The 23,702-nt window shown below is 58.7% G+C and overlaps 1 protein-coding gene across 1 annotated transcript in view; it reads right to left on the bottom strand.

The window, feature by feature from the left end:
* Positions 1 to 3,569: 3,569 nt before the first annotated feature.
* Positions 3,570 to 23,702, bottom strand: part of LOC118627917 (zinc finger and BTB domain-containing protein 16) — a 91,436-nt gene continuing 71,303 nt past the window's right edge. The window contains exons 4-6 of the mRNA XM_036258437.1: positions 13,326 to 13,496; positions 8,263 to 8,430; positions 3,570 to 3,885 (exon numbers count right to left, since the gene is read on the bottom strand). Of these exons, the coding sequence (XP_036114330.1) occupies positions 3,656 to 3,885; positions 8,263 to 8,430; positions 13,326 to 13,496 (569 nt within the window). The 3' untranslated portion in view covers positions 3,570 to 3,655. The remainder of the gene's footprint in view (positions 3,886 to 8,262; positions 8,431 to 13,325; positions 13,497 to 23,702) is intronic.

Below are 23,702 nucleotides of genomic sequence, written 5' to 3'. Positions count from 1 at the left end.
CCACTGGCCACTGGCCCCCAGGCCCTGTCCCTGCAGGCCCCCCCAGCAGCATCCTGGAGGCTACCACACACTTGTGAAAAACTGCAGCAGGGTTCTTTTCCTTTTTTCCTAAACATGGAAAACTGTTCAGGCACAAAGATTCAACAAGCCCACATTGCATCCCTGGATTGTACTGAATCACGGGGTCCCGAGCCTCCCGACCCACCCCTGCGCCCCAGGTCTACCTTCCTCATGTCCATGGCCTCCTCCAAAGCAGCCCAAAGCAGCAATGATATTTACTATTTATATCTCTCTTGCTATATATATCTCTCTATATATATCTGTCTATCCTATATACACATAGGATTTTAATGCTTTGAATGAGTGAAGAAGAGGGAAAGGGGGGGGGCACATGTCCCCAAAAGCATCGGGGACACACCTGCAGGACAGACTGGCGGGAGGGCCTGTGGCCAGCGTGTGCTTGCAGGCCGGAGGCATTCTGGGATGCGGGTAAGGCAGCAACGGGCAGGTCACCAGCAGCGCCACGCCGAAGGCAGCGGTGGCCACCGGCCGAGGGCAGGAAGCCGCACAGATCGCTCCTGGGGGAGAAGCACCCCTCCCCTCCTGGCCTCCCAGCCCCCTTCATACAGACACATCTGAAGCCTCCACGTCATTTCTGACCCTCACCTTGGCGATTAGGCCTGGCCGAGGTCAGGCAAGGTAAGGATGCTCTTGTCTTCATGAGTAGGAAGCGGAACAGGAGGCACGCTGGGCTGTGCTCAGGTGTCTGAGCCTTCGTGGGGCAGAGGCGAGAAGGAAGCAGATAAGAGGCCTCCAACCCGGCTCCGTGCAGATCCTGACCCTCTCCCTGCCTCCCTACCGGGGCTCCCCCAGGGGCGGTGGGGCGGTGGGGCGCCGGGCGGATGAGTGCTGTCCCGTGCTGCCACAGCAGATGACAACAACACTGCGTGACGTCACACACAGTCACACACGAACAGCACACGCAGACACACACACAAAAGGATCTTTTGGTGGTGGTGGTGGTGGTATTTTTTTTTGTCTTTTTTTTTTTCCTATTCACATTACAAAGGACAGGGCAAGTCCCGCAGCACTGACGCAGGAACTAACAAACGTTACAAAAATATTACAATTTGTCCAGATGAGCCCACCCCCTCAGCGCTGGCGAACGGGGAGGGGACCCAGCTCCGTGGGGAGGCGGGCAGGAGAGGCGTCAGCCAGGTCTATGGAATAGTCTGATTTTTTCCTTCCCCACCAACGTTGAATGACTTCTTGCTGTTCAAATACTGTTTTCTGGGGTTTACAGATCCCCCGAGGGCCAGCCAGTCCCCCTTTTTCCCATTTTTGGGGGAGGGAGCAATAGTGCATACTGATTTCTTACAGACTGCTCCCCCCAAAGATTTCACTCTTCACATTAAAAACACAGCAACTGCTCTAGTCACATATTTCAAGTTTAACTTTTTTTCCTTTCCAAAGCACTAAGTCATTATTATAATTGCAAAATAGCATCCTCCCTATTCCTCATCCCCAGTCAACAGTCCAGTGACACAGTTCCCCCAGTGACTATACCCCCAACACACACTTTTTAAGGCCTCCAGATTTGGTGGGCAAGATTGCGGGGGAGGCGGGAGTTGGGCCAAGGGACAACGTGGTCACAGCAGCACCCAGCCCTCCTCCGACTTCCCTATACTCCTCACAACCCTTCTCCCCAAAACCGCTTCCCTAAACCACTTTTTTAAAACCTAAGACAAAAACGCAGCCACAACTTTCTCAGAGAGAGAAAGGAAAGAAGAAGAAAAAAACTTTACAAATAAAGCATGAGCTGAAACGGAGGGCCCATCCCACAGTGGAAACAAATATTGCAAATGTGCTTTCCAAAATCCGGGGTGGGAAGGAGGGGAGCAGAGCAGCAGCGGAGGGGCAGGAGGGGACAAAAGAACCAGACGAACATAAGAGGTAGCTTTCAGAAAAACACAACCCAACGCAGCAAAACCAAGACTGGCACAGCCCTCACCAGCCAGGAACACAGACCAATTTTGGCAATGACAATGCACACAGAGGTGGGGTCACACAGTTGTAAGGATCTGAAGAACACAGGCCCTCAGACCCAAAGGACCCAGCAAATTTTAAGAAAGGGGGGATCTTGTCCAGGCTATTTTAGGCTGACTCAACCTGGCAGGATGAGTCCCTACCCTGGGCAGAGCCCACAGAGACTCCACAGGCCCCAGTGCACCCCCCCTTCTGCTGGCCCAGCCCCACTCAGACCCTGAGGGCTCAATCTCAGCACAGCTCCTCCAGCTGAGAGGCTAGTCGCTCAGGGATGGGGAGGCCCTGGCCAGCTGACAGGTATTAAACCAACTATTAATTTACACAAGAAACAGAAAAGAACACCCTCCCCATCATCCAACCCCCAACCAAAAGACATACAGGGGTTACAAAAGCTCATGAGGTCACAAAAAACTGAGGTAATTCAAGTACAATGTGCTAACGGGAACTGGGGACACAGAAAAGAAGTAACACACGGCCAAAGCGCTTTCAGCAACTCTTCCTCCTCCTCCCTGCGCACTGGGGCGGGACGGGGCACTGAGGCAGGAATTCTGTGCCCTCTGGACCTGGGTTTCCCACCGAGCTCACCAGGTCTGGGGTGTTCAGAAGGTCCCCAGAATGACTCTACAGCACCCTCACCTGGCCAGTCCCCCGACTCCTGGGCAGGTGTTCCTGTCCCCAGGTGGAGGGCACCTCTGGGGAACATCTACCTCCTCCCCTTGGACAGTGAGCCCTCTCTCGGCTTCCTTCTCCTGGGGACTGGATGAGGGGGACGGAGACCCCTGTCTGTCTGTCTGTCTGTCTGTCTGGTGGGGTTTGTATTTAGGTGTTTTTTCATCTGGGAAGCAAAAGCAGCCCAGCAGGTCTCCCTCAGGACAGGATTTTCTGAGGGTGGGGTATTCCCCTTCTGTGTTCTCAGAAGCTAAGGGTGGGAGTGAGGCTCTGGGGTGAGGCACAGTGTCCCCACTAGGAGCTGGGGGGAGGGCGCCGGACACTCCCTGGACCTGGGGACAGGAGCTGGGGGAGGGGCAGAAGCTGGAAGAGGAAGGGGACACCTATGTGGTCAGCAGAGGGAAGCAGTAGGTGAACTGAATGATGGGAAGGGAAGAAGAGTCCTTCCCCAGCCCAGCCTGCCCCTAGCAAACTAGAGCTGCCACTCTGAGTGACAGCCAGTGACCCAGCCCAGCCCCGAGCAGGACCCCGCCCCCGCCTCCGTCTCCGTGAGGATGGCAGGCAGAGGCTGGCTCTGACCAGTCCACCCCTCACCTTCTTCCCAGCCTCCATTTCTGGACATAAAAAGAGGGTCTGAGCGGAACAAACCCCCTCACCCGTACCCAGGCTGACCTCCAGCCAGGGGACGAGGGCCGGGTGCCGGGATGGGGCAGTGGCCAGGCATCCCGGTCACCTGGAGCCCCCAGAGAACCCAAGGCCAGAGAGCTATCAGGCTTCCTTTTTCTTCCTTTTCGTAACTACTATATATGGGTTTTTTTTTGTTTTGTTTTTTGTTTTGTTTTGTTTTTTGATTTTTTGTTTTTGCACAATCCTTCCTCGACTCCTTCCTGCTCTAACTCACGTCTTCTCGCCCACGCCTCTGCCCCCGCCTGGCCTGGCTTCACACGTAGCACAGGTAGAGGTAAGTCTTCTCTATCCGCCAGTCGGGCGGGATCTCCTCGGGCTTGTGGCCCTTCATGTGCTTCTGCATGGAGGACAGGCTGGGGCAGTACTCCGTGCAGATGGTGCACTGGTAGGGCGAGGCGCCGTTGTGCGTCCGCAGGTGCTTGATCATGGCCGAGTAGTCCCGGGAGCGCTGGTGGCACAGCTTACACTCGAAGGGCTTCTCACCTGCGGAAGGACACGGAGGGGCTGTGAGGGCCTCGCGCCCGCTGGCCGGCCGGCCGGGCGGGCATCGCTCCACCAGGGCTCGCTGGGGCAGGTCGTCCAGCTCCTGCTCTCCACCAGGGGGATACGTCCCTCGGAAGGATGGCACCAGTCACTCAGGGCGGCTGGGCGCCTGACTCCTGCCAGGGGTCTGGGAACCAGTCTCCACCCTACTTCGCTGTGACTGAACAGCCCACGCGGCTCTAGTCCCCGGCGCCCCTCCTCCTCACTCTCCCAAAGCACAGCCCCTTCCTGCCCGAGGAGGGACAGGGAGGCCTGGAAGAGGGACAGGGAGGCCCGCAACTTCCTGAGGGATGGCTTCGGCAGCTCCTTCCAGGGGAGCAGGGCTACCGGGGTGGGAAGGACGGAGGCCCGTCCTTCCTTCCAACGCGCAGCGTCTGGGCTGGCTCATCATCGCAGGCTCTGGGGATCTGCCCTGGACCTGCCATCCCTCCGGGCTGGGGGCGGGGGGCAGGAAACGGGAGTGCCAGGTCCATGCTAGCTGGTACCCGACTCCCGTTAGAGTCCCCTGCAGCTGAGCAGAGGGTGTGAGGGAACCTTGTTTCAATACAGTAATTAACTGGCCAGCCATCCCGCTATCGATACTCCTCCATGCAGAGGCCGCAGCAAATAATGAAGTAATGAACAGCCAAAGTGATCTAACTATCGACCTGCTATTTACAATGGTCACTGCCAATGCATTTAATGATCCACCTGCCAGGTCACATCCCCACAAGGGGCTAAGGAAGCCCCAGGGCTCTGGGGAATCCTCTGGGTCACTCCAGTGGTCAGCAACAAGCACCCCATCCTCTCCTTGTGGCCAATGCAAGAAAACAGAGCTATGAGTACACTAATCCTCTGCTTGCTGTCGCCTCTGCCCCGCCCCGCACCCCCGCCTCAGAGGTCACTTTGCCCTCCTTGCAAAGGACAGCTATCTCCCCTCATCAGAGGAGGCTTCCTAGTCGGCCAGACCACCGCCATCCACTACACCTTATCCTCCAAGCAAGTCCTTCTGAATATCCACCTCCCCCCAGCAGTGGTGCACCGTGATAAAATGTAACAGTTGGTTCCCCTAGAGCCTGGGTTTGTAGCGCTGCCGTGGCACATTGTGACTACTTCCGCCATGGCCAGTGTAAGGAACCGGGGTGCTGCCGCTGAACGTGCAGCTGGGAAGGAACTGCCAAACCGGCTTCCCCAAGCAGGCCCGGTGCAGCTCCGGCACTCCACCGCCCCCTGCTGGACATCGGGACCACCCCAGGGAAAACAGCAGCTCACAGTTCTAACATGTACAATGGACCGTGAAGTCCCTTTGAAATGGTAAAACGTGATACACACAGAGGGTTTATCATGTGTATCTGCTCCTCTGATCTCAGAACCTAACTCTAACTTATGACTTCCCTCATCATAACCTAACGCAAGGCCCTCCAATTCTTACTCTAACCTACTCTAACCGTGAAGTAAAAACTGTCCTAACCTTCATTCTCAGCTCACTGGGGAACCTAATCCAGGACTCACCAGCAGAAGTCATCTTGTGTGACCCGTGTGCTATTGGTATGCTGCCTGGAGGGCTACTCTGGCTCCTGGGAAGTGTGCTGCGGTTGATTAGCAATGCCTGCCTCAGCCTTGTGGGGAGGCGGTCAGAGGCTTGAGGTTAGCATAATAACCCTAACAACCCCTTCTACTCTTTGGTTCAAACCTGGCCCCACCCCCACCCAGGTTCCGGAGCCAGCTTACACCCTCCCTGGCCCTCGGGTCCCGCGCGCACACTGCAGTGCGCCTCCCTGACCCTCGGGCCCCGCGCGCACCCTGCAGTGCGTCTCCCTGGCCCTCGGTCCCCGCGCGCACCCTGCAGTGAGCCTCCCTGGCCCTCGGTACCCACGCGCACCCTGCAGTGAGCCTCCCTAGCCCTCAGTCCCGCGCGCACCCTGCAGTGCGTCTCCCTGGCCCTCGGTACCTGTGTGCACCCTGCAGTGCGCCTCCCTGGCCCTCGGTCCCCACGTGCACCCTGCAGTGCGTCTCCCTGGCCCTCGGTCCCGCGCGCACCCTGCAGTGCGTCTCCCTGGCCCTCGGTACCTGTGTGCACCCTGCAGTGCGTCTCCCTGGCCCTCGGTACCCGCGCGCACCCTGCAGTGCGTCTCCCTGGCCCTCGGTACCTGTGTGCACCCTGCAGTGCGCCTCCCTGGCCCTCGGTCCCCACGTACACCCTGCAGTGCGCCTCCCTGGCCCTCGGTACCCGCGCGCACCCTGCAGTGCGTCTCCCTGGCCCTCGGTACCTGTGTGCACCCTGCAGTGCGCCTCCCTGGCCCTCGGTACCTGTGTGCACCCTGCAGTGCGTCTCCCTGGCCCTCGGTACCCGCGCGCACCCTGCAGTGCGTCTCCCTGGCCCTCGGTACCTGTGTGCACCCTGCAGTGCGTCTCCCTGGCCCTCGGTCCCGCGCGCACACTGCAGTGCGCCTCCCTGGCCCTCGGTACCTGTGTGCACCCTGCAGTGCGCCTCCCTGGCCCTCGGTACCTGTGTGCACCCTGCAGTGCGTCTCCCTGGCCCTCGGTCCCGCGCGCACCCTGCAGTGAGCCTCCCTGGCCCTCGGTACCTGTGTGCACCCTGCAGAGCGTCTCCCTGGCCCTCGGTACCTAGGTGCACCCTGCAGTGCGTCTCCCTGGCCCTCGGTACCCGCGCGCACCCTGCAGTGCGTCTCCCTGGCCCTCGGTCCCGCGCGCACCCTGCAGTGCGTCTCCCTGGCCCTCGGTCCCGCGCGCACCCTGCAGTGCGTCTCCCTGGCCCTCGGTACCTGTGTGCACCCTGCAGTGCGCCTCCCTGGCCCTCGGTACCCGCGCGCACCCTGCAGTGCGTCTCCCTGGCCCTCGGTCCCCGCGCGCACCCTGCAGTGCGTCTCCCTGGCCCTCGGTACCTGTGTGCACCCTGCAGTGCGTCTCCCTGGCCCTCGGTCCCCACGTGCACCCTGCAGTGCGTCTCCCTGGCCCTCGGTACCCGCGCGCACCCTGCAGTGCGCCTCCCTGGCCCTCGGTCCCGCGCGCACCCTGCAGTGCGTCTCCCTGGCCCTCGGTACCTGTGTGCACCCTGCAGTGCGTCTCCCTGGCCCTCGGTACCCGCGCGCACCCTGCAGTGCGCCTCCCTGGCCCTCAGTCCCGCGCGCACCCTGCAGTGCGTCTCCCTGGCCCTCGGTACCTGTGTGCACCCTGCAGTGCGCCTCCCTGGCCCTCGGGCCCCGCGCGCACCCTGCAGTGCGTCTCCCTGGCCCTCGGTACCTGTGTGCACCCTGCAGTGCGTCTCCCTGGCCCTCGGTCCCGCGCGCACCCTGCAGTGCGTCTCCCTGGCCCTCGGTACCTGTGTGCACCCTGCAGTGCGTCTCCCTGGCCCTCGGTACCTGTGTGCACCCTGCAGTGCGTCTCCCTGGCCCTCGGTCCCGCGCGCACCCTGCAGTGCGTCTCCCTGGCCCTCGGTACCTGTGTGCACCCTGCAGTGCGCCTCCCTGGCCCTCGGTCCCGCGCGCACCCTGCAGTGCGTCTCCCTGGCCCTCGGTACCTGTGCGCACCCTGCAGTGCGTCTCCCTGGCCCTCGGGCCCCGCGCGCACCCTGCAGTGCGTCTCCCTGGCCCTCGGTCCCGCGCGCACCCTGCAGTGCGTCTCCCTGGCCCTCAGTACCTGTGTGCACCCTGCAGTGCGCCTCCCTGGCCCTCGGTACCTGTGTGCACCCTGCAGTGCGTCTCCCTAGCCCTCGGGCCCCGCGCGCACCCTGCAGTGAGCCTCCCTGGCCCTCGGTACCTGTGTGCACCCTGCAGTGCGCCTCCCTGGCCCTCGGTCCCGCGCGCACCCTGCAGTGCGTCTCCCTGGCCCTCGGTACCTGTGTGCACCCTGCAGTGCGTCTCCCTGGCCCTAGGTACCCGCGCGCACCCTGCAGTGCGTCTCCCTGGCCCTCGGTCCCGCGCGCACCCTGCAGTGCGTCTCCCTGGCCCTCGGTACCTGTGTGCACCCTGCAGTGCGTCTCCCTGGCCCTCGGTACCTGTGTGCACCCTGCAGTGCGTCTCCCTGGCCCTCGGTACCTGTGTGCACCCTGCAGTGCGTCTCCCTAGCCCTCGGGCCCCGCGCGCACCCTGCAGTGAGCCTCCCTGGCCCTCGGTACCTGTGTGCACCCTGCAGTGCGTCTCCCTGGCCCTCGGGCCCCGCGCGCACCCTGCAGTGAGCCTCCCTGGCCCTCGGTACCTGTGTGCACCCTGCAGTGCGTCTCCCTAGCCCTCGGGCCCCACGCGCACCCTGCAGTGAGCCTCCCTGGCCCTCGGTACCTGTGTGCACCCTGCAGTGCGCCTCCCTGGCCCTTGGTACCTGTGTGCACCCTGTAGTGCGTCTCCAGCTGGTGCTTGAGGCTGAACTTCTTGCCGCAGCCATTGCACTCGTAGGGTTTCTCGCCCGTGTGGATGCGTTTGTGGCTCTTAAGTGTGCTCTCATCCCGGAAGCAGCTGCCACAGAACTCACACTCGTACGGGTGGTCACCTGTGGGGACAAGGGGCTGGTTCAGGCCCTTGCCAACCCCTGCCCCCACTTTAGGGAGGAGGAGAGCAGTCCAGTGCCCCAGGAGCATGAGTGTCTGCATTCATCACCTGCAGAGAGGCCGAAGGACACGAGCTGTGCCGGCCCCCGGAGCACAAACTAGGAGCCCGTGTTCACTCGTGTCCATACCTTACTGCGGCCCAGTGGTCATCAGGGCTCAGGGGCTGGTCAAGGAAAAGAGAGCCCATTTGCTTCGGAAATGAACAGCGGCCCTCAGAAAGCAGGCCCCACGAGGCCCCTTTGAGACCTTGCCTCTCAGCTTCTCCTTCTGTCTCCTCTTCCTTTCTCCAGGTCAGGAGTGACAACCCTGCCCCTAAAAATCCCTCCAATTTGGGAAACAAGGAGAACCCCCGCCCCCCGTCCCAGAACAAAATGCTTCTGTTCTTTCTGTCCTCCACAGTTGTACACAGCTGTTCTCTCTGCTTGATTTCTTCTCTCTCCCTGGCGAACTCCTAGTCATCCTTCAAGGCCCAACTCAAAAATCACCTGTTTGGAAGCTTCTCTTCAGTCTCACAGGCAAAATGAGTTACACTTTCTTCTCTGTCCCCCAAAAGAGAAAAGGTCCGGCATTTTGTTCTTTTAGCAGCAGTAGGATGATTTTTATGACACTTTCTAAGTAAAATGGCCCACACTTTTGTTGACTGCTCACTACTGTACTGAGAACTTCACATGGATCCTATCACGAAATCACCACAAGAACGTTACAGGAAAGGTATTGTAGTATTCTCGTTTGACAGATGAGAAAAATGAGATGCTTAGGGATGCTCGAACATGGTCCCCAAGGTCAAGTAGCTGAGTCTGGAGTCAGATTCTGGTCTGCTTCCAGAGTCTGGCGCTGGAACGGTCTCTGATTGCTAACTGACATGCTGTCCTGTTCCTACCGCCATGCCCACCATGCTTCTAGACAGAAGCACGTCAAGGGTAAAGGGACCTTCCGGTCACCCCAGTAGCCTCAGTACGTACATAAGGACAACCCAGAGCAGACACCCAGGAAATGCTGGGTGTATGAAACGGGGAGAAATGCTTTTCCTCAGCCCCGGATCCATGCCCATCAGCCTCCTGTCTGCCTTCCAGTGTCCTCAGGAAGGTAAAAGGTGGCTCGGGGTGGGGGGTCAACCATTTCTCATTTTGTCCCCAAAGTGGGGGGCTTTTGAGGATGAAAGGTGAAGACTTCAGCTACTTATTTATTACAGGAGTGAAGGCACAGACAATAAAGATAGATTGATCACCCCAGACTTTGTTCATGAATATTTAAATATCGCTGATTCGTCTTGTCTCTGTAATTACAATTTCTCTGGGCAGCATCTCCAACAACCACAGTTTATGGTAAAGAATGGCCCACTGTATTTCACTCGTCCCCCTGCAGATGTGTGGGGCTGCCAACCGTGTAATGTCCTCTGCATTTCATACATTTTCTTCAGCTGCTGAAGGTTTAAGTCATCCACAATGACCTACGTTTTTTCATTATCCCCATGTCAAACTGCGCTCGTGCCTGGGCATAAATTGTCCCTCTCGTTATAGACTCGCAGGCCTGTGCCTTCACTTCCTCTCTGAAATGATATTTTACTCTCCTCGCTCCCCTCCGCAGGCTGCTACCCACAGCTCCCCCTCCTGAATTCAGGGCGCTGCACCCACATAAATTCTCATCTGTTCTGATGGCTCGGAAGGTTTTTTAAGGCTCTGTGGGGAGTGGATGCTGGGGTCTGCCCACTGGGCGGCTCTCGCATGGGTGAGAGGTTTGCAAGCGCCGGGGGTGGTGGGAGCAATCCCTCCGAGGCGGAGAGAAGCTCAGAGAGCAGAGCCGCCTCTCTGTGGAGACCAGCTCTCAGCAATCGAGGGGCCCCGCCCTGGCTGAGCCGGTCCGGTGAGGTCCGGTGAGTCCCTCCCATGCAGACCTGGGCATGAAACGGGCCGGGGGTTCTCGGCACGTCCCTGGTCTAGGCTGCCAGGGTTGTGCAGACCGCTTGCCGACCAGCCCCATCCAACCCAAGGGGGGACGTGCAGCCCCTGGTCCTAATTAGCTCTGAGGGCAGTCTGCGCGCCTGTGCCCGTGTGCCCGTGTGTGTAGACGGCGACACGCAGCCCGTCTGACATCCAGTGCCCCTCCTTACTGAATCAGCAATGATTATGACTTTAATCAAGGATTCAGAACCCTCATTAAGATATAAATAAATAAATAAAGCAGGGGCCACCGGAGGCTTCAGCCAGAGCCGGTAATTAAAACGTACATCAGCAGCCGCCCAGCGAGGGGACGCGGCCTCCGCGCCTTCCCCTCCAGGGGGCCCGAAGAGTTTAAAAACCAAAGGGTTAAGACAGAGAGGTTTGTTTGATCACATTTTTATGAATTTAATTATGAAGTGGATCACATGTTAAATGAGTTTAAATAGGAAATCTCCAGAGTCAGCCAGGGAAGAGAGTAAGAAACATTTAGAACACACGCATACCCACACGCGTGTGCACGAACACACGCACACACGCGCACACACATGCACACACGCAGCTTTTGAAACACGGCAAGCACCTGGTCCAACATCCCCGCCCTGAGAGTTAACTGTCAGTGTGGCCATAATGTACACAAAACTGGCTGTAGAGCTCAAAATCCAATTTGTGGTATGTTGATTAACTCTGTAGCCTCTTTAATGAGCTTGACATTAAGTGCAGGACAAACGAGACTAATTAGGGTCCCCTCCGGCCTGCCCAGTGCACCTGTGACCCCAGCGGTCTGTCCTTACCTGCAGTTTCCCTGGCACTGGCCAGGCCCAGTGTCCCCCACCCCAGGCCCTCCTGTGAGCTCCTCAGGCCCCTCCACGCAGCGCAGCTGAGGGTTTATTATAAGAGGAGCCATGTGAATCAGGGATCCATCAATGCCAAGAACACGGCTGGACTGACTTACCAAACACAGCTGCCGATGCTAAACACCAGGCCCCAGCAGCAAACGGGCCAAGAACAACGGAATATTAATGAGGCATTGTGCGGGTGTGCGGCCTGTGCATGGCTCATGTGTGCAGGGCCGTGGCAGCACGGGCTGGCGTGGCAATCGGTGGGCGTTCGTGTGTGCACAGGCGGTGCTCATGTTCCATGTTTCCTAGTCCAGGAAGTGCTTCTCCCCAGCTCTGTCTCCCCCCCACGGACCTGAGTGACCCAGAAGAACATGACGTTTTGATATCTGAGCTCTCTGAAAGCGGCCTGAGCAGAGCAGGGCGTATCCTGGGCAGACTTAGCAGGGCAGGGATCATTCAAGTCACATGAAGCAAGAGAGCTGACCCAGGGCCTCCTCAGCAGTGGCTGCAGGTTATGGCCCTGTCTCATCGGCTCACCTTGGGAACGCAGCGGGGGAGGTGCTCACACCTGCAGGGATGCCCAAGAGGCACGGGGAACAAGTCCTTGTCAGCGTCCCTCCCCCTTAGCCCTTCCTGCGGGGCCCTAGTCTTTGGGTCCTCCCCTGCCGGCACCAGCAGTCCCGAGTTCTCAGCAAGCCTGGTGACGCTGAGGCGTGTGCTCCCCTGAACTGGGGGTCCAGAAGTGAGACCCAGGCGGCCCTTCGATGAGCATGCCCACTGCTGGTAGGACAGGCCACTCCGTGCATGACAAAGAACGCCCCTGCCTCATTCAGCGAAGCCTGCAACCCACCCCAGGCCTGGCCTGTAACCCACCCTTAATCCTGGCACCGGGACAGATCCAGAATGAGAAGAAAAAGCGCCCAACCAGCCCTGTCTGCACACCAGCTTCGTGTGCCCTCTCCACCAGACAGGAACGCACACCCTGTCACACACCCAGACACAGAGGCTGCCTGTCGCCCCGGCCCCGCCCCCCCCTCACCCAAACCCAGGAGAGCACACACTGCACAGACACGTGCAGACTCGGGAGGGGCAGTTTGATCCGTGTACGGTCAGCAAGGACCCAGTCTGGTCTTGGAGCAGCGGTTCTCAACCCTCCGAATGCCGCGACCCTTTAATTCAGTTCCTCACGTTGTGGTGATCCCCCAACCATTACATTATTTTCGTTGCTACTTCATACCTGTAATTTTGCTACTGTTAATGAATTGCCATCAGAAATATATGTGTTTTCTGATGGTCTTAGGCGACCCCTGTGAAAGGGTCGCTCGACCCCCAAAGGGGTCGCGACCCACAGGTTGAGAACCGCTGTCTTAGAGACAGGAAAGTTTGTCATCCATCCCCTCACTAGGGGCCCAGGGATAGAGGCATGTTGGCCCGAAAACCCAGAGGGTGGTGGCCTCCTGACTCGAGCCCCCTCCTCCCTCATCATCTGGAACTGGCTAAGCAGGGACGTCTCATGGCTCCTCGTGCAGTGCCCTAAGCAAGGTCAAGGTCCCTGTGCAGAAAACGTGCTTCTGCCGCGGGCAGTCAGGGCCTCTTCCGCAGCATGGCCTCGAGAGCCCAAGGCCGACTCTGGGAGTGTGTCCACGGGGCGGGGGCCAGGGACACTGACGGGGGCTGCAGCAGAGAGAATGAGGGACCAGGCAGGTGGTATTTTCTCAAAATGAGTTTTGGGTCCACCTGTGTCAGGTCCCTTGGGAATATTTATTAGCAATGTTGAGTCTTGCAGCCCACCCCAAATCCGTTTCCGAGGTGGGACCCAAGAACGCGTCTTTGACGAGGACCCTCTTTGCCTCCCTGTCGAGCAGAGAGACGAAGAACTCAGGGTCCAGCAGGCGGGGCGGGGGACCTGTCCATCATGATCTGCGTGCCGGAAACCACCCCCACCGGCCCCATCTTTGAGCCAAGGAGGGCTGAGGGCCCCTTCTGCCCGGCGCCGGCACTGTGTGGAGGTGAGTCCCACACTGTTCCCAGCCCCTGGCCCGGCACCCGCTGGCCTACCTGTGTGCGAGCGCAGGTGGCGCTTGAGGGCGGTGTGGCTGGGGAAGGTGCGGTTGCACTCGCTGCAGATGTAGCTGCGCACGCCCGCGTGGACCTCCATGTGCTGCTGCAGCGCGCTCTGCGCCTGGAAACGCTTCCCGCACAGCAGGCAGAAGACGGCCATGTCCGTGCCTGTGGAGACAGGAGCAGGGCTCAGGCGTGGACGCAAGGCCACTCCTCACCCACCCAGGACCAGGCCCGGGCCCCATGCTCTGGGCCCAGCCACGGGCGGCCCAGGACGTGCAGATGTGATCCAGTGGTGGCCCCAAGCCACTCCTTCCTGTCTGGTGGAACCCAACGCCTAGTGGGGAAAGAGGCCTGCACCAAACATCCCAGCCACAAAGGTGCTGGGCCGTCCACGCAGGGCCGCGGCGGAGGCTCGGTGCCGAGACGGCACTCGTCGGGGACTTTTCGGAGTCTAATTTAAAACTACATCTCCAAGACGTAGGCTCTACACCCTCACCCTTCGGATAAGGAAGACGAGGTGCAGAGAGATCGAGCAACGTGTCCCGAGTTCAGTGGGGTTCCTAGGCAGCAACGCCGGGGTGCACCCGGCAGCCTGGAGGTGAACCCTCACGCTAGTTACAGCAGACCCTGCTCTGTCACTTCTCCCTTCATCAAAGCACATGTCCTAAGGGCCCATGTCTCCCTCAGGTCTGGCACCGATCTGCCTGGGCTCCTCCTGGAAGGGCAGAGGAACAGCACCGGCAAGCCGGCTCCAGCGGGCTCAGGTGCGCCCAGCACCGAGGGCTCGGCTGGCCCAGCAGGGCCCAGGGCCTGGGCGGGAGCAGCGGACAGGCAGGCACAGGCACCACCCTCTGAAGCTCCCGACCCCCTGGGGGTCAGCAGATCTCTGGGAGGTGCTGGGCGCTCAGCTCCACCTGATCGAGGGCACACCGAGGGGAGTGGTCCGCCCAGGCAGAAGCAGACCAACGCTGACAGTGTCCCCGCGTCCAGTCCACCCTGTCAGTGTACCCAGCAGGGGGGTCCACCTGCTACAGGTTCTGTGACCAGCAGCCCTGGCGACTTCGTCCTGGGGCCTCAGCACCAGCCCCTTCTCTGCCCCTAACATCACCCCACAGAGAACCCCGATCAAGCCAGATGTCACTGCTTCAAATTGGTAAGACGGAGCAGGTGGGCCGGGCCAGGTTTTTCCTAGACATCCCGAGCTCCAGGGTGGGAGGAGCCCGGTCGGAGGGGACATGGATGGCATTCCCAGTAGGACACTGAGCCTGGAGAGCCAGCCGGAGGAGCTCTGAGGGCTGGTACCCCGGCAGGACAGACGCTGCCCCCTCGGGCTCCGCCGGGGCCCCGGAAGCTGCCCCACTCTGCCGCCCTCCTGCTCTGATGGCCTGAGCCCACTTCGGGCCACTGCGCTGACTCTGTGACCATTACCAAGTGCAGACACTGCGACAAGGGGACGGGGTCACAGATTCTGGGGGACACCAAGTCAACACCAACCAGAGGACAAGACAGGGTGACTTCAAGGCTTTGGAGAAGGTTCTGAGGGGTTTTTCCCAGTGGTTTTGAGAAATGAAGAGTCTTGGGAAGAAGGAGCCAGGCTCGGGAGACTGTGCCGAGTGCTTCTGAGCAGGCGGGGACGGGGACAGCCCCGAGGGAGGGAAAGCAGGCAAGGTGACAGGGTCAGGTGGCAGAGGGCCGTATAGCCAGGAGGGACAGATTAGACTGCACTATGGGCGATGCTGCCGGGAGAGGATGGGGTGCTGGCGGGATCCTCCCGGGGGTGAGGGCCATTACCCTGGGCTGCATGGGGACCAAGTGGCTGGGAGCAGGAAGAGAGCTGACGGCTTCTGTGCCACCGCCAGGGGAGGGCAGGAACCAGACGAGGGCGGGGGCTGCAGGGACAGGAGGGAGGAAATGAAACCCAGGAAGGTGGCATGGCAGGACCCGGGCAGGACCCGGGCAGGAAGCACCATGCACCTGAGGTCCCGGACGACCAGCTCCACACCTGGTCACAGGTCTAACATTACAGTCACCACGTAGAAAGCAAATGCAACAAAGCCCCTCCCGTGGTGTCTCTCCCCTTCCTGGGACACCCACCAGGCAGAGGGGCCCTCGCTGGCCACGGACACCCTGACTCAGGCTGAGACAAAGACCAGGGAGCTCTGGGGCCCCGCATCCGCCCTCCCCATTCTGGTGTTTGGCACCAACAGCGGAAAGGATGGAAAAATATTTTCAAAGAGTGAAGGGAAGGGTAGGGGAGAAGTGGATGAGACGCAAGAAAAGCTATCAGGTGCATGCAAGTTAGAAATCTCAAGCCCAGATCTGAGTTATTAAACAATCTGCTATAGTTTCTGCCTAGCTGATTGTCCGCATGTACGATGAGTCAGGGCAGATTCTATTACTCTGGGAGATTAAGCAAATAAATGCTAGCTTTTGGAAACACATTAAAATGTGGGACTATGAAAATAAAATTATCTAGAAAATTATATTAGCAATTCATTAGCTGCCGTGAGATGCGAGGCCGGGCGAGGGGACCCGCAGCGTCAGAACTCTGCCCCCGTCCACACCGGGGAGCATGGCACAGGGAGTGGGTATCCTGGGCTCCGTCACTTACTTGCCTTGTACCCTCAGCAGGTCACTGAGCTTCTCTGGGCCAGAGTGTGCCCATCCCTTGCCATGTTGCCTGTGGCTGTTGAGAGCATCAAATGAGACGCCCACGTGAAAGAGCTTTCTAGCTATAAAGCGGTAGCAGAGCCGGTGCCAGCCCAGACGCCCCTTCCTCTGGGCACACAGCGCCGCCCTGGGTGCACAGCTCCAGCGAGCACGCGGGCTGGACTCCAGCCTCCGGCCCCTGAGCCGAGCGCCCTCATGCGGCGGACACCCTGGCCGCGGCTCGGGCAGCCTGCACGGTGCACACGCCTACGCTGTTCCGCCGACTCGAGGCCGCTTCTTCCAGGAAGCTGACCCTACAGAAGGCGTCTTGGCTGAGTTACACCACGTAGGACTCAGCGCCAAGAACATCCTCCTCTGAGCCCTCGCGATCACAGCACGTAACACCCCACGTTGCGTTTATTCTGGACACGCGGCTCTGCCTGCTGGACGGTAAGCCCCTCTAAAGCAGGAACCATTCTCTGTCCTTACAGGGCACCGGGCCCGGCAGAGGGTGGGCACTCGATGCCTCATCGATGAGTAGGGAGCTGCGGGTGATCACGAAGGGCAGAGGGGGACACGGGCAGGAGGGGCATGGCCCAGACAGGCCGATGGCGAGTGCTGGGGAAGAGCAGGCCAGCGCAGCCCTCCCTGAGCGCTTCCGATCAGACCCTCCTTGGAAACGAGTAGTGCACAGTGACCCGCAGGCAGCTGATCTCTTTCGGGCCCCTCATGCCTGTGCGGTAGGCTGGACAGGACTCCCCAGTTCTGGCTCCGAGTCTGAGCTCTGCCGCTCAGAAGCAAAGGCCCAGACCACAAAAGGACCGGTTTCACCACGTCGCCCAGGGAAACAGAGGACCCTGGTTCTGGCCCAGAGGGGTGGTCCTTCCTGGCTTCGGGACCCTGGGCCAGGTAGGCAGCTGCCGCCCTCGGCCTCCTTTCTCGGTCTAGGAACGGGCGTTCCTACCGAACCTGCCCTCCCAACACCGCTACACAGTGCTGTCGTACGGCAACTGACAAACGCTTCGAGTCCGTAAACACTTCCAGTGTGCTGTGTCCTATCAATCTGTAAGTTTCCATATAAATCACATATATAATTTAGCCTGGGCACAAGGAGGTAATTTAGCAGGTCAACGAACAGCATGTCGTCTGCTCGTCTGACGAATGGGGCTCGGTCTTGGGCTGGACTCTGAGGCTGTCTGCCGAAGGGGTCAGGACCAGGAAGGAGGAATGGGGCGGCAGGCGATGTGGGGGGGTCCGCGCGGACACTCAGGCCCCTCTGCATCAGTCTGATCTCTGGAGATGTGGCCACACCGCACCCCCTCTCCTCCCCACGGGCCGCGCAGCCAGAGATGGGTGCACACACGCACGACTCAGACTCCCCATTCGAAACGAGTTTAATTTTAGCCAAAAAATGGGAGAAAGCCAAGGCCAGGGTGGAAGAGGAGGCAGGAGGGGGTGACACAGATCCAGGGTGTTTATTCCACCCAGGTGATGATTGGTCTAAAATGAGGAGACACAACCCCCGTGTTTACACCTGTATCATTTCCACTCCAACGGGCTCTTGAACAGCGAGGAGCGCGGGATCGGAGGGCACACAGCTGGGGGAGAAGTCCAGGTGCTGCACCTTGGAGCAGGCTCTTATTATCTCCAGCTCGAAGTAGTTTCTTAATCAAAGGAGCAGAGGTATCTAAATATACTCTGGCTGTTTTTGGTAAGCCGGTGGCGACAGCTAACTGCACGTGCCGGAGCCCACGTGTCCGTGCTCGTGGCCCACGGCTGGGCGTCTCACGTCCAACTCCCCCAACCTCACCCAGTGAAGGAAGGGCTGGTTGCCCTGCCACCCCAAGAGCTGCTTCTCCCCAGAGAAAGAAAATATCACATTTAGGGGTGTGGGAAAACCCCGATCCACACTGGAACCACCTCCCCAAATCCTTCAGGCATGCCTTCCTACTTCCTCTGACTCCCAGATCACTTCTCTAGAACACCATCTCCAGCCCCGGGCAGCCCTGACACCACACACCAACACCAACACTGAGACTTCCACCTTTTCCCCTTCCCCATCCCCTTCCACCCCCACCCCACCCTGCATCGTCGATAAAGATGAGGCCCAGATGCATCACCCACTGTGGGCGTGGGGGTCGGAAGGACAGACAGACAGACAGCCTGGGGCCGATGCACACTGAAAGCAGGGAGGCTCTGTCTGCATCTCAAGAGGGTGGAGAAGACTAGAGGTGTGTGGTGGGACCAAACAGCCAGCCCATGACATCGCAGAAGTGCCTGCCGATGTCGACCCCCCCATGCCACCCCTTGAGGACTCCTGGAGAAGCGCCAAGAGCTCCCTCTCTGGTTTTCTTCTTGGGCACAAGCTCCTGAACCTCCTCAGAAAGCTGGCTACCTGCACAGGGAGGGCCCAGCCTGCCCGGCTGGAGAAAATGGGCAGCCGCTGCTGGAAAGCGGGAGACAAGCCCCGCTGCTCCCCTTACTGCCTCTGCCCCTCGGGAGGTGGAGAAGGCTGAGCAGACACCTCGGGAGGCTCGCCTGAGCCCCGAGCTGGAAGCCCGCACACGGGGGCCCGTCTCCTGCACACGGCCACTTGCTGCTGGACACTTTTTTAAAAATCCTCACCTGAGGACATGTTTTTATCGACTGGAGAGGGAGAGGGAGACAGAAATATTAGTGTAAGAGAAACATCAACTGGTTGCCTCCTGGATGCACCCTGACCGGGACCACACCCACAAACCCAGTGCCTGCCTGGGACTCGAACCTGCAACCTTTCCACGTACAGGAAAAGCCACACAGGCCAGAGCTGCTGGGCACTGGAATCATGTGCTCAGTTACGTTTCCAAGCCAAGCCAGGAGCTAAAAACCTACACATTTAGCCTTCTTGTCAATTTCAGCCTTGGAAACTCCAGTTTCCTTCCCACCTCTCCCCACCTCTCCCCACCTCTCCCCACCTCTCCCCACCTCTCCCCACCTCTCCCCACCCCTTTCCTTTCTGTCTCACCTGCTTAGTCTCGGAAGGGGCCTATACATGTATATAACCTTCCTCTTTCACAGGGGAGAGGGGGTTGGGAAGGTTAGGGTTTCCTATAGTTAGTCCCGGAAGCAGAGAATTCTTAATGAATAACCAAAAAGGGGAGGAGCTGGAACAGCCCATTCAAATTTGTTTTTAAACTGCGCCATGGGTGGGTGTGTGATTACATGTCTCAAAGCACACACATGTGGGCATGTGCACACACATGCATCATCCCTTGGGGAACGTGGAGTCATCCTGAGGCGGCGCCCGCAACGCTGGCCCCAGAAAACCGTGCATTCGCTTAGCAGTGAGCTGCAGACACAAGTGCATTTCATTACTCGGCACCTCCAGCTACAGTAAACAAATTTGTCAGCTCACTAGCTCATTAAGGTGCACCCCAGTCACGGAGGATTTATTGAGACCTGCACAATAAAAGTAGCATGAATGGATTTGCTAATTTTGTCAATCACTCCAACAATCCAGCCAGGAGGGGAAGCAACTGGGGGGGGGGGGGTCAAAAAAAAGGGTGGAAATGCAGGAAAGGAGGTAAAAAGGAGGAGGAGTTGAGTTTGGTTTGCAAGAGGGTAAACGGATCAGATGGGACCAGGTCTATGCTTTGCTGCCTAGTTACAAGCCCATCTCCTGTTCTGTCTACTTCCAGCCAGGACTCCTATTCTGGGGTGCACGAGCCCCTGGCAGGGAAGACGCCAAGTGCAAACTCAACTGCGAGATGCCAAATCGAGGCTGGGTCCCTGGCAGGGCCACTGCTCCTCCATCCCTCCCGCACGGCATGGGGTGCGAGCTAAGGAATGGAGGTGAGCAGCCCCACTAGGAAGGCAGCGGGCTCCTCCACGTCAGGGGCGACCAGCTGCCCCTCCTGTACCTCGCACCTCCCAGCCCCTTCCCAGTCCAGCTCCTGGGCTCTTCCAGACATTCAACGATGCATCCAAACTTCTACCCAAGAGCGAGGAGAGGGGAGAGGACAGGAAAGGGAGCCTGAGCTTGTGTGTGTTATGCGGAGGGGCTGGGATGGGAAGTAAATCCGGAGAAGTATGCAGTCCTCTGGTCTGTAACTTTCAAAATGACAGCAGGGCTGGGGCAAAGGTCACGAGGTCCAAGGCCTTAAGCACCTCCGCCAGCTGTAGTGGTGCAGCCTGGAGCCTGCGGGGCGCCTGCCTGTGTAAATCAGTGGTAAGCAGCACCCGCTGCGGGGAAGGACAATGGGCCCACGCGGGGGCGGGAGGCAGGACAATGGGGCCCAGCCAGTGCGCAGGCCCGGAACAAATGTGCCCTGGCATCACGGGGCCCCCATTTGTGAGACTAATTGGCCCATGATTGAAACACTGGCCCAACTTCAGCAGCCCGAGAGGAGCGGGCGCCCGCAGACACCTAACCTCGCCCAGTCCCGGGGGCCTCTGCAGACCCTTCCCTCAGGTAGTGCCCGTGTGGCGGGGGCACTGGGGCTTCTGAGATGAGGCCAGTCGGGCAGAAGTCGCTGGGGGGTGGGGCAGGTGGGCATCCTGCCATCTGAGGGGACCCACTTCTCCCAGGGGGCCCACTTCTCCTCCTCCTTGGTTTCTCGACGCTGCTTGTTCTACAGGAATCAAGGTCCAAGGAGAGTCAGGCACCTGTCCACCCTCTGGCTTCCCAAAGCCAAGGGCTCTCTGCTTCCCTCATTTGGGGAGGTGGGCGGGCAGCAAAAGACACAGCGCTGCGAAGGTTCCTTCCTCGGTCCACCCTCCCCGGCATGCGCTCGTAGCACTCTGCAAGGCTGCAGGAGAGCGGGGCCTCCATCCTCCCTGGCGTGCGCTCGGCCCAGCTGAGGCCGTGCGGGGGCCTGTAGCACTCTGCAAGGCTGCAGGAGAGCGGGGCCTCCATCCTCCCTGGCGTGCGCTCCGCCGAGCTGAGGCCGTGCGGGGGCCTGTAGCACTCTGCAAGGCTGCAGGAGAGCGGCTGGAAGGACTAGGGCCCTCAGCCTCAGCTCATCTGGCCCTGGGGGCTTCAGGGCGTGTTCAAGGACAGGCCAAGGTACTCATCCTGCTGCCGTCCTCTCGCCCTGACCTCTCCTGTGATCTCCACGAGGATCCCAATGGAAGAGGGTGACAAGAGTGGAAGCACTGGAGTCCTCAGCAGAGACCTGTCTTCAAGCCCTTGTCAGTGATCACCTTGCTGTGCACTCTTGGGTAGGTTACGAACCCTCTCTGAGCTGAAGTGCCTCATTGGAAAAATGAAGGTAGAATTAAATGATTCTTACAGGGATCCCCCCACTGCAGCAGTCAGTGGCTCTCAGCCCACCGAAGAGGGTGCTGGAAGACTAAAGGGTCCTTTCTCCCACTGAGAGGTTTGCTTCAACAGCCTTCCTTTGGTTAGAGACTCTCGAGGCTTCGGTGGGAACCGCTGTCTTAGGCTCACAGAGGAACAGTCACAGGCAAGGCAAAGAAAATGCTGAACCTTGACTGAGCATCGGCTGGGAGCCAGTCGGGTCGATCTCTCCGAGCCCCTCTCGGCAGCCCGGTGAGACATGTTCAGGTGATGGAGAAAGCAAGACTTGAGAGAGCCTGCCGCATGCCCTTCCTCTCAAGGGACCACCAGACACCTGCTAGCACCTCCCAGAACTGGCCACACACCCAGCAGGGCAACTCGAGTCTCTGGGTCTGAGGCTGCCTGCAACCCTCTCTATGCTGGCGCAAGGCCTGGCTAATGGTGGGGGTGGGGAACGGGGGCTTTCTCCCCACGCCCCCAACATTGACCTGGCACAGAGGGTGAGCAGAGAGTCAGACCCTCTGCTCCAGTGTCCTCAGGTCCTTAGCACAGTGCCGGGCACTTGCATCCTGAGCACTGGGAGGGCACAGCGGTTTCCCCGAAAATGAGACCCAGTTTCCCTGTGCGTCCTAACTTATCAGCAGGTCTCTTTCACCTCTGTGCCCTGCTCAAGACATTTTCTGTAGAAATGTCTCCAGTTTCAGGCATCCACAAAGTCACCCGAGGGCCCCGGGGGAGGAACTGGGGCCCAGAAGAGGGGTCTTTTGGAAAAAACAATGAATCTGGGGTCTTACTTAAAATTTCCTCTAAACCCCAATGTGTTCCAGAGCCAGTGAGCTGAAGGCAGAAGAGGCCACATAGAAGAGAAGGGACAGATGAGGACAGACAGACAGAGGCAAGACACCCGAGTGACAGAATGGAGGGGGCGGGGGAGGGACTGCGGGAGACAGAAATTCAAAATAAAATGAAATACTGATTGTTTCAGACCAATTTAAATATCTGACAAACACTGGGCGATGAAAAGAAAACCTACCCCCTATAAATATAACAAAACCAAACCAAAAAAAGAGACGGGCGTATTCATTTTACTGACATTTTAATGGTTCCTCTCCTTCCCCCCCAGAAGATGATTACAAATTAAGCAGCATTTAAATGCTTTTTACTGTCAACAATTAAAAGCAGGGCTGCGGGCCTGAGAGCGTGGCGGCCATTCATTCCCACGGTAACCGGGCCATCAGAAGCGCCGCCGCCGCCGTACTGTACCGCACACAATGGCCCAGCGCGGGGAGAGCGCACAGCGCTAATTCTGCAGGACATTCAGAAGCAAATTGAAGTATAAAAAGCTCCCACACAAAGCTTGATACCAATAGTGAGGGCAGGACAGGTCAGGCTCGTGGAGTGTAGAGTCTTAGCAACAGCAGAGTTGGAGGACAACCTAATCACACCTGTTTGTGGGGAGAGAGATGCAGAAGGAGGAGGTGGCTTGCCCAGGGACAGATGAAAGAGCAAGGAGAAAGCCCAAGGCTCTGGGCCAGACCCCAGACCTGGCCAGGCAGTGGGGAGGAGGACACACGCCAGCTGCCCATCCGGCGCTTCAACTGTGGGCACCAGTCCACCCACATCCACACACCCACCCTGCCAGTACCTCTTCCAAGGCCTCCCTGCTGGACAACAGGTAGGAAACAGGTGATCTTCCTGTCACTCTGCGCAGAAGAGAGGATTTCATTGCAGGGTGGACCAAAGGACACATTTCATTTCTCGGCCATCAACTCTCTCATCTCACTGTCCACACCAGTCCAGGCCCAGCCCTGCCCACCAGCCTGACACCGCCAGTGCTCACGCCTTCTGGAAGGCTAACACCAGTGTTGTGTTGTGTCCCAGTACGTTTTATTGCTAGAACTTTCTTTCAGCTAACTTACTATGGATTCTAAGAACCCCAATCAGCGCAGGTACCTTTTAGAACAATGGAATAATGAAATCTCACCCCCAAGATAGAGGGGAGAAAAGAACAGCATGAACAAGGGGAAGGAGTGGAGGGGGAGGTGGCTACCGATTTCCTTCCTAGTTCCCAGAGAAGGTGGGAAGCAACAGGAGCGAGCGGGCTACCAGGTGAAGAGCGAGAGGCTGGTTCCGAAGCAGCAGGTACATTTCGGTGCCGTAAAGTTTAATATGCAGGAGGGGTGACAGAGAAATAAAAGAGACACGTCCCCTTTAAAAGGAAATATAATTTACAGTGTGCAGCCAGGCGGCCCATAGTTTCAATCTCGTTTACTATAGAGAAAACTCTGCTAGCTGTTCTCTATCCCACAAATCCGATTTAATCAGACAAGCCAGCCAGCGTGGCTTGGAGTAAAAACGGATAATTAGTAAACAGAGAGCTACTCCAGTGCTTCATTGGCATTCGAGCTGGGCTACTGTGTCGCATTTAAAATGCAGTCTGATGA

This window comes from Molossus molossus, unplaced genomic scaffold (assembly GCF_014108415.1).
Source record: "Molossus molossus isolate mMolMol1 unplaced genomic scaffold, mMolMol1.p scaffold_m16_p_13, whole genome shotgun sequence".
NCBI lineage: Eukaryota > Metazoa > Chordata > Mammalia > Chiroptera > Molossidae > Molossus > Molossus molossus.
The sequence above is the reverse complement of the archived record's forward strand: the minus strand, read 5'-3'. Positions and strand labels throughout refer to the sequence as shown.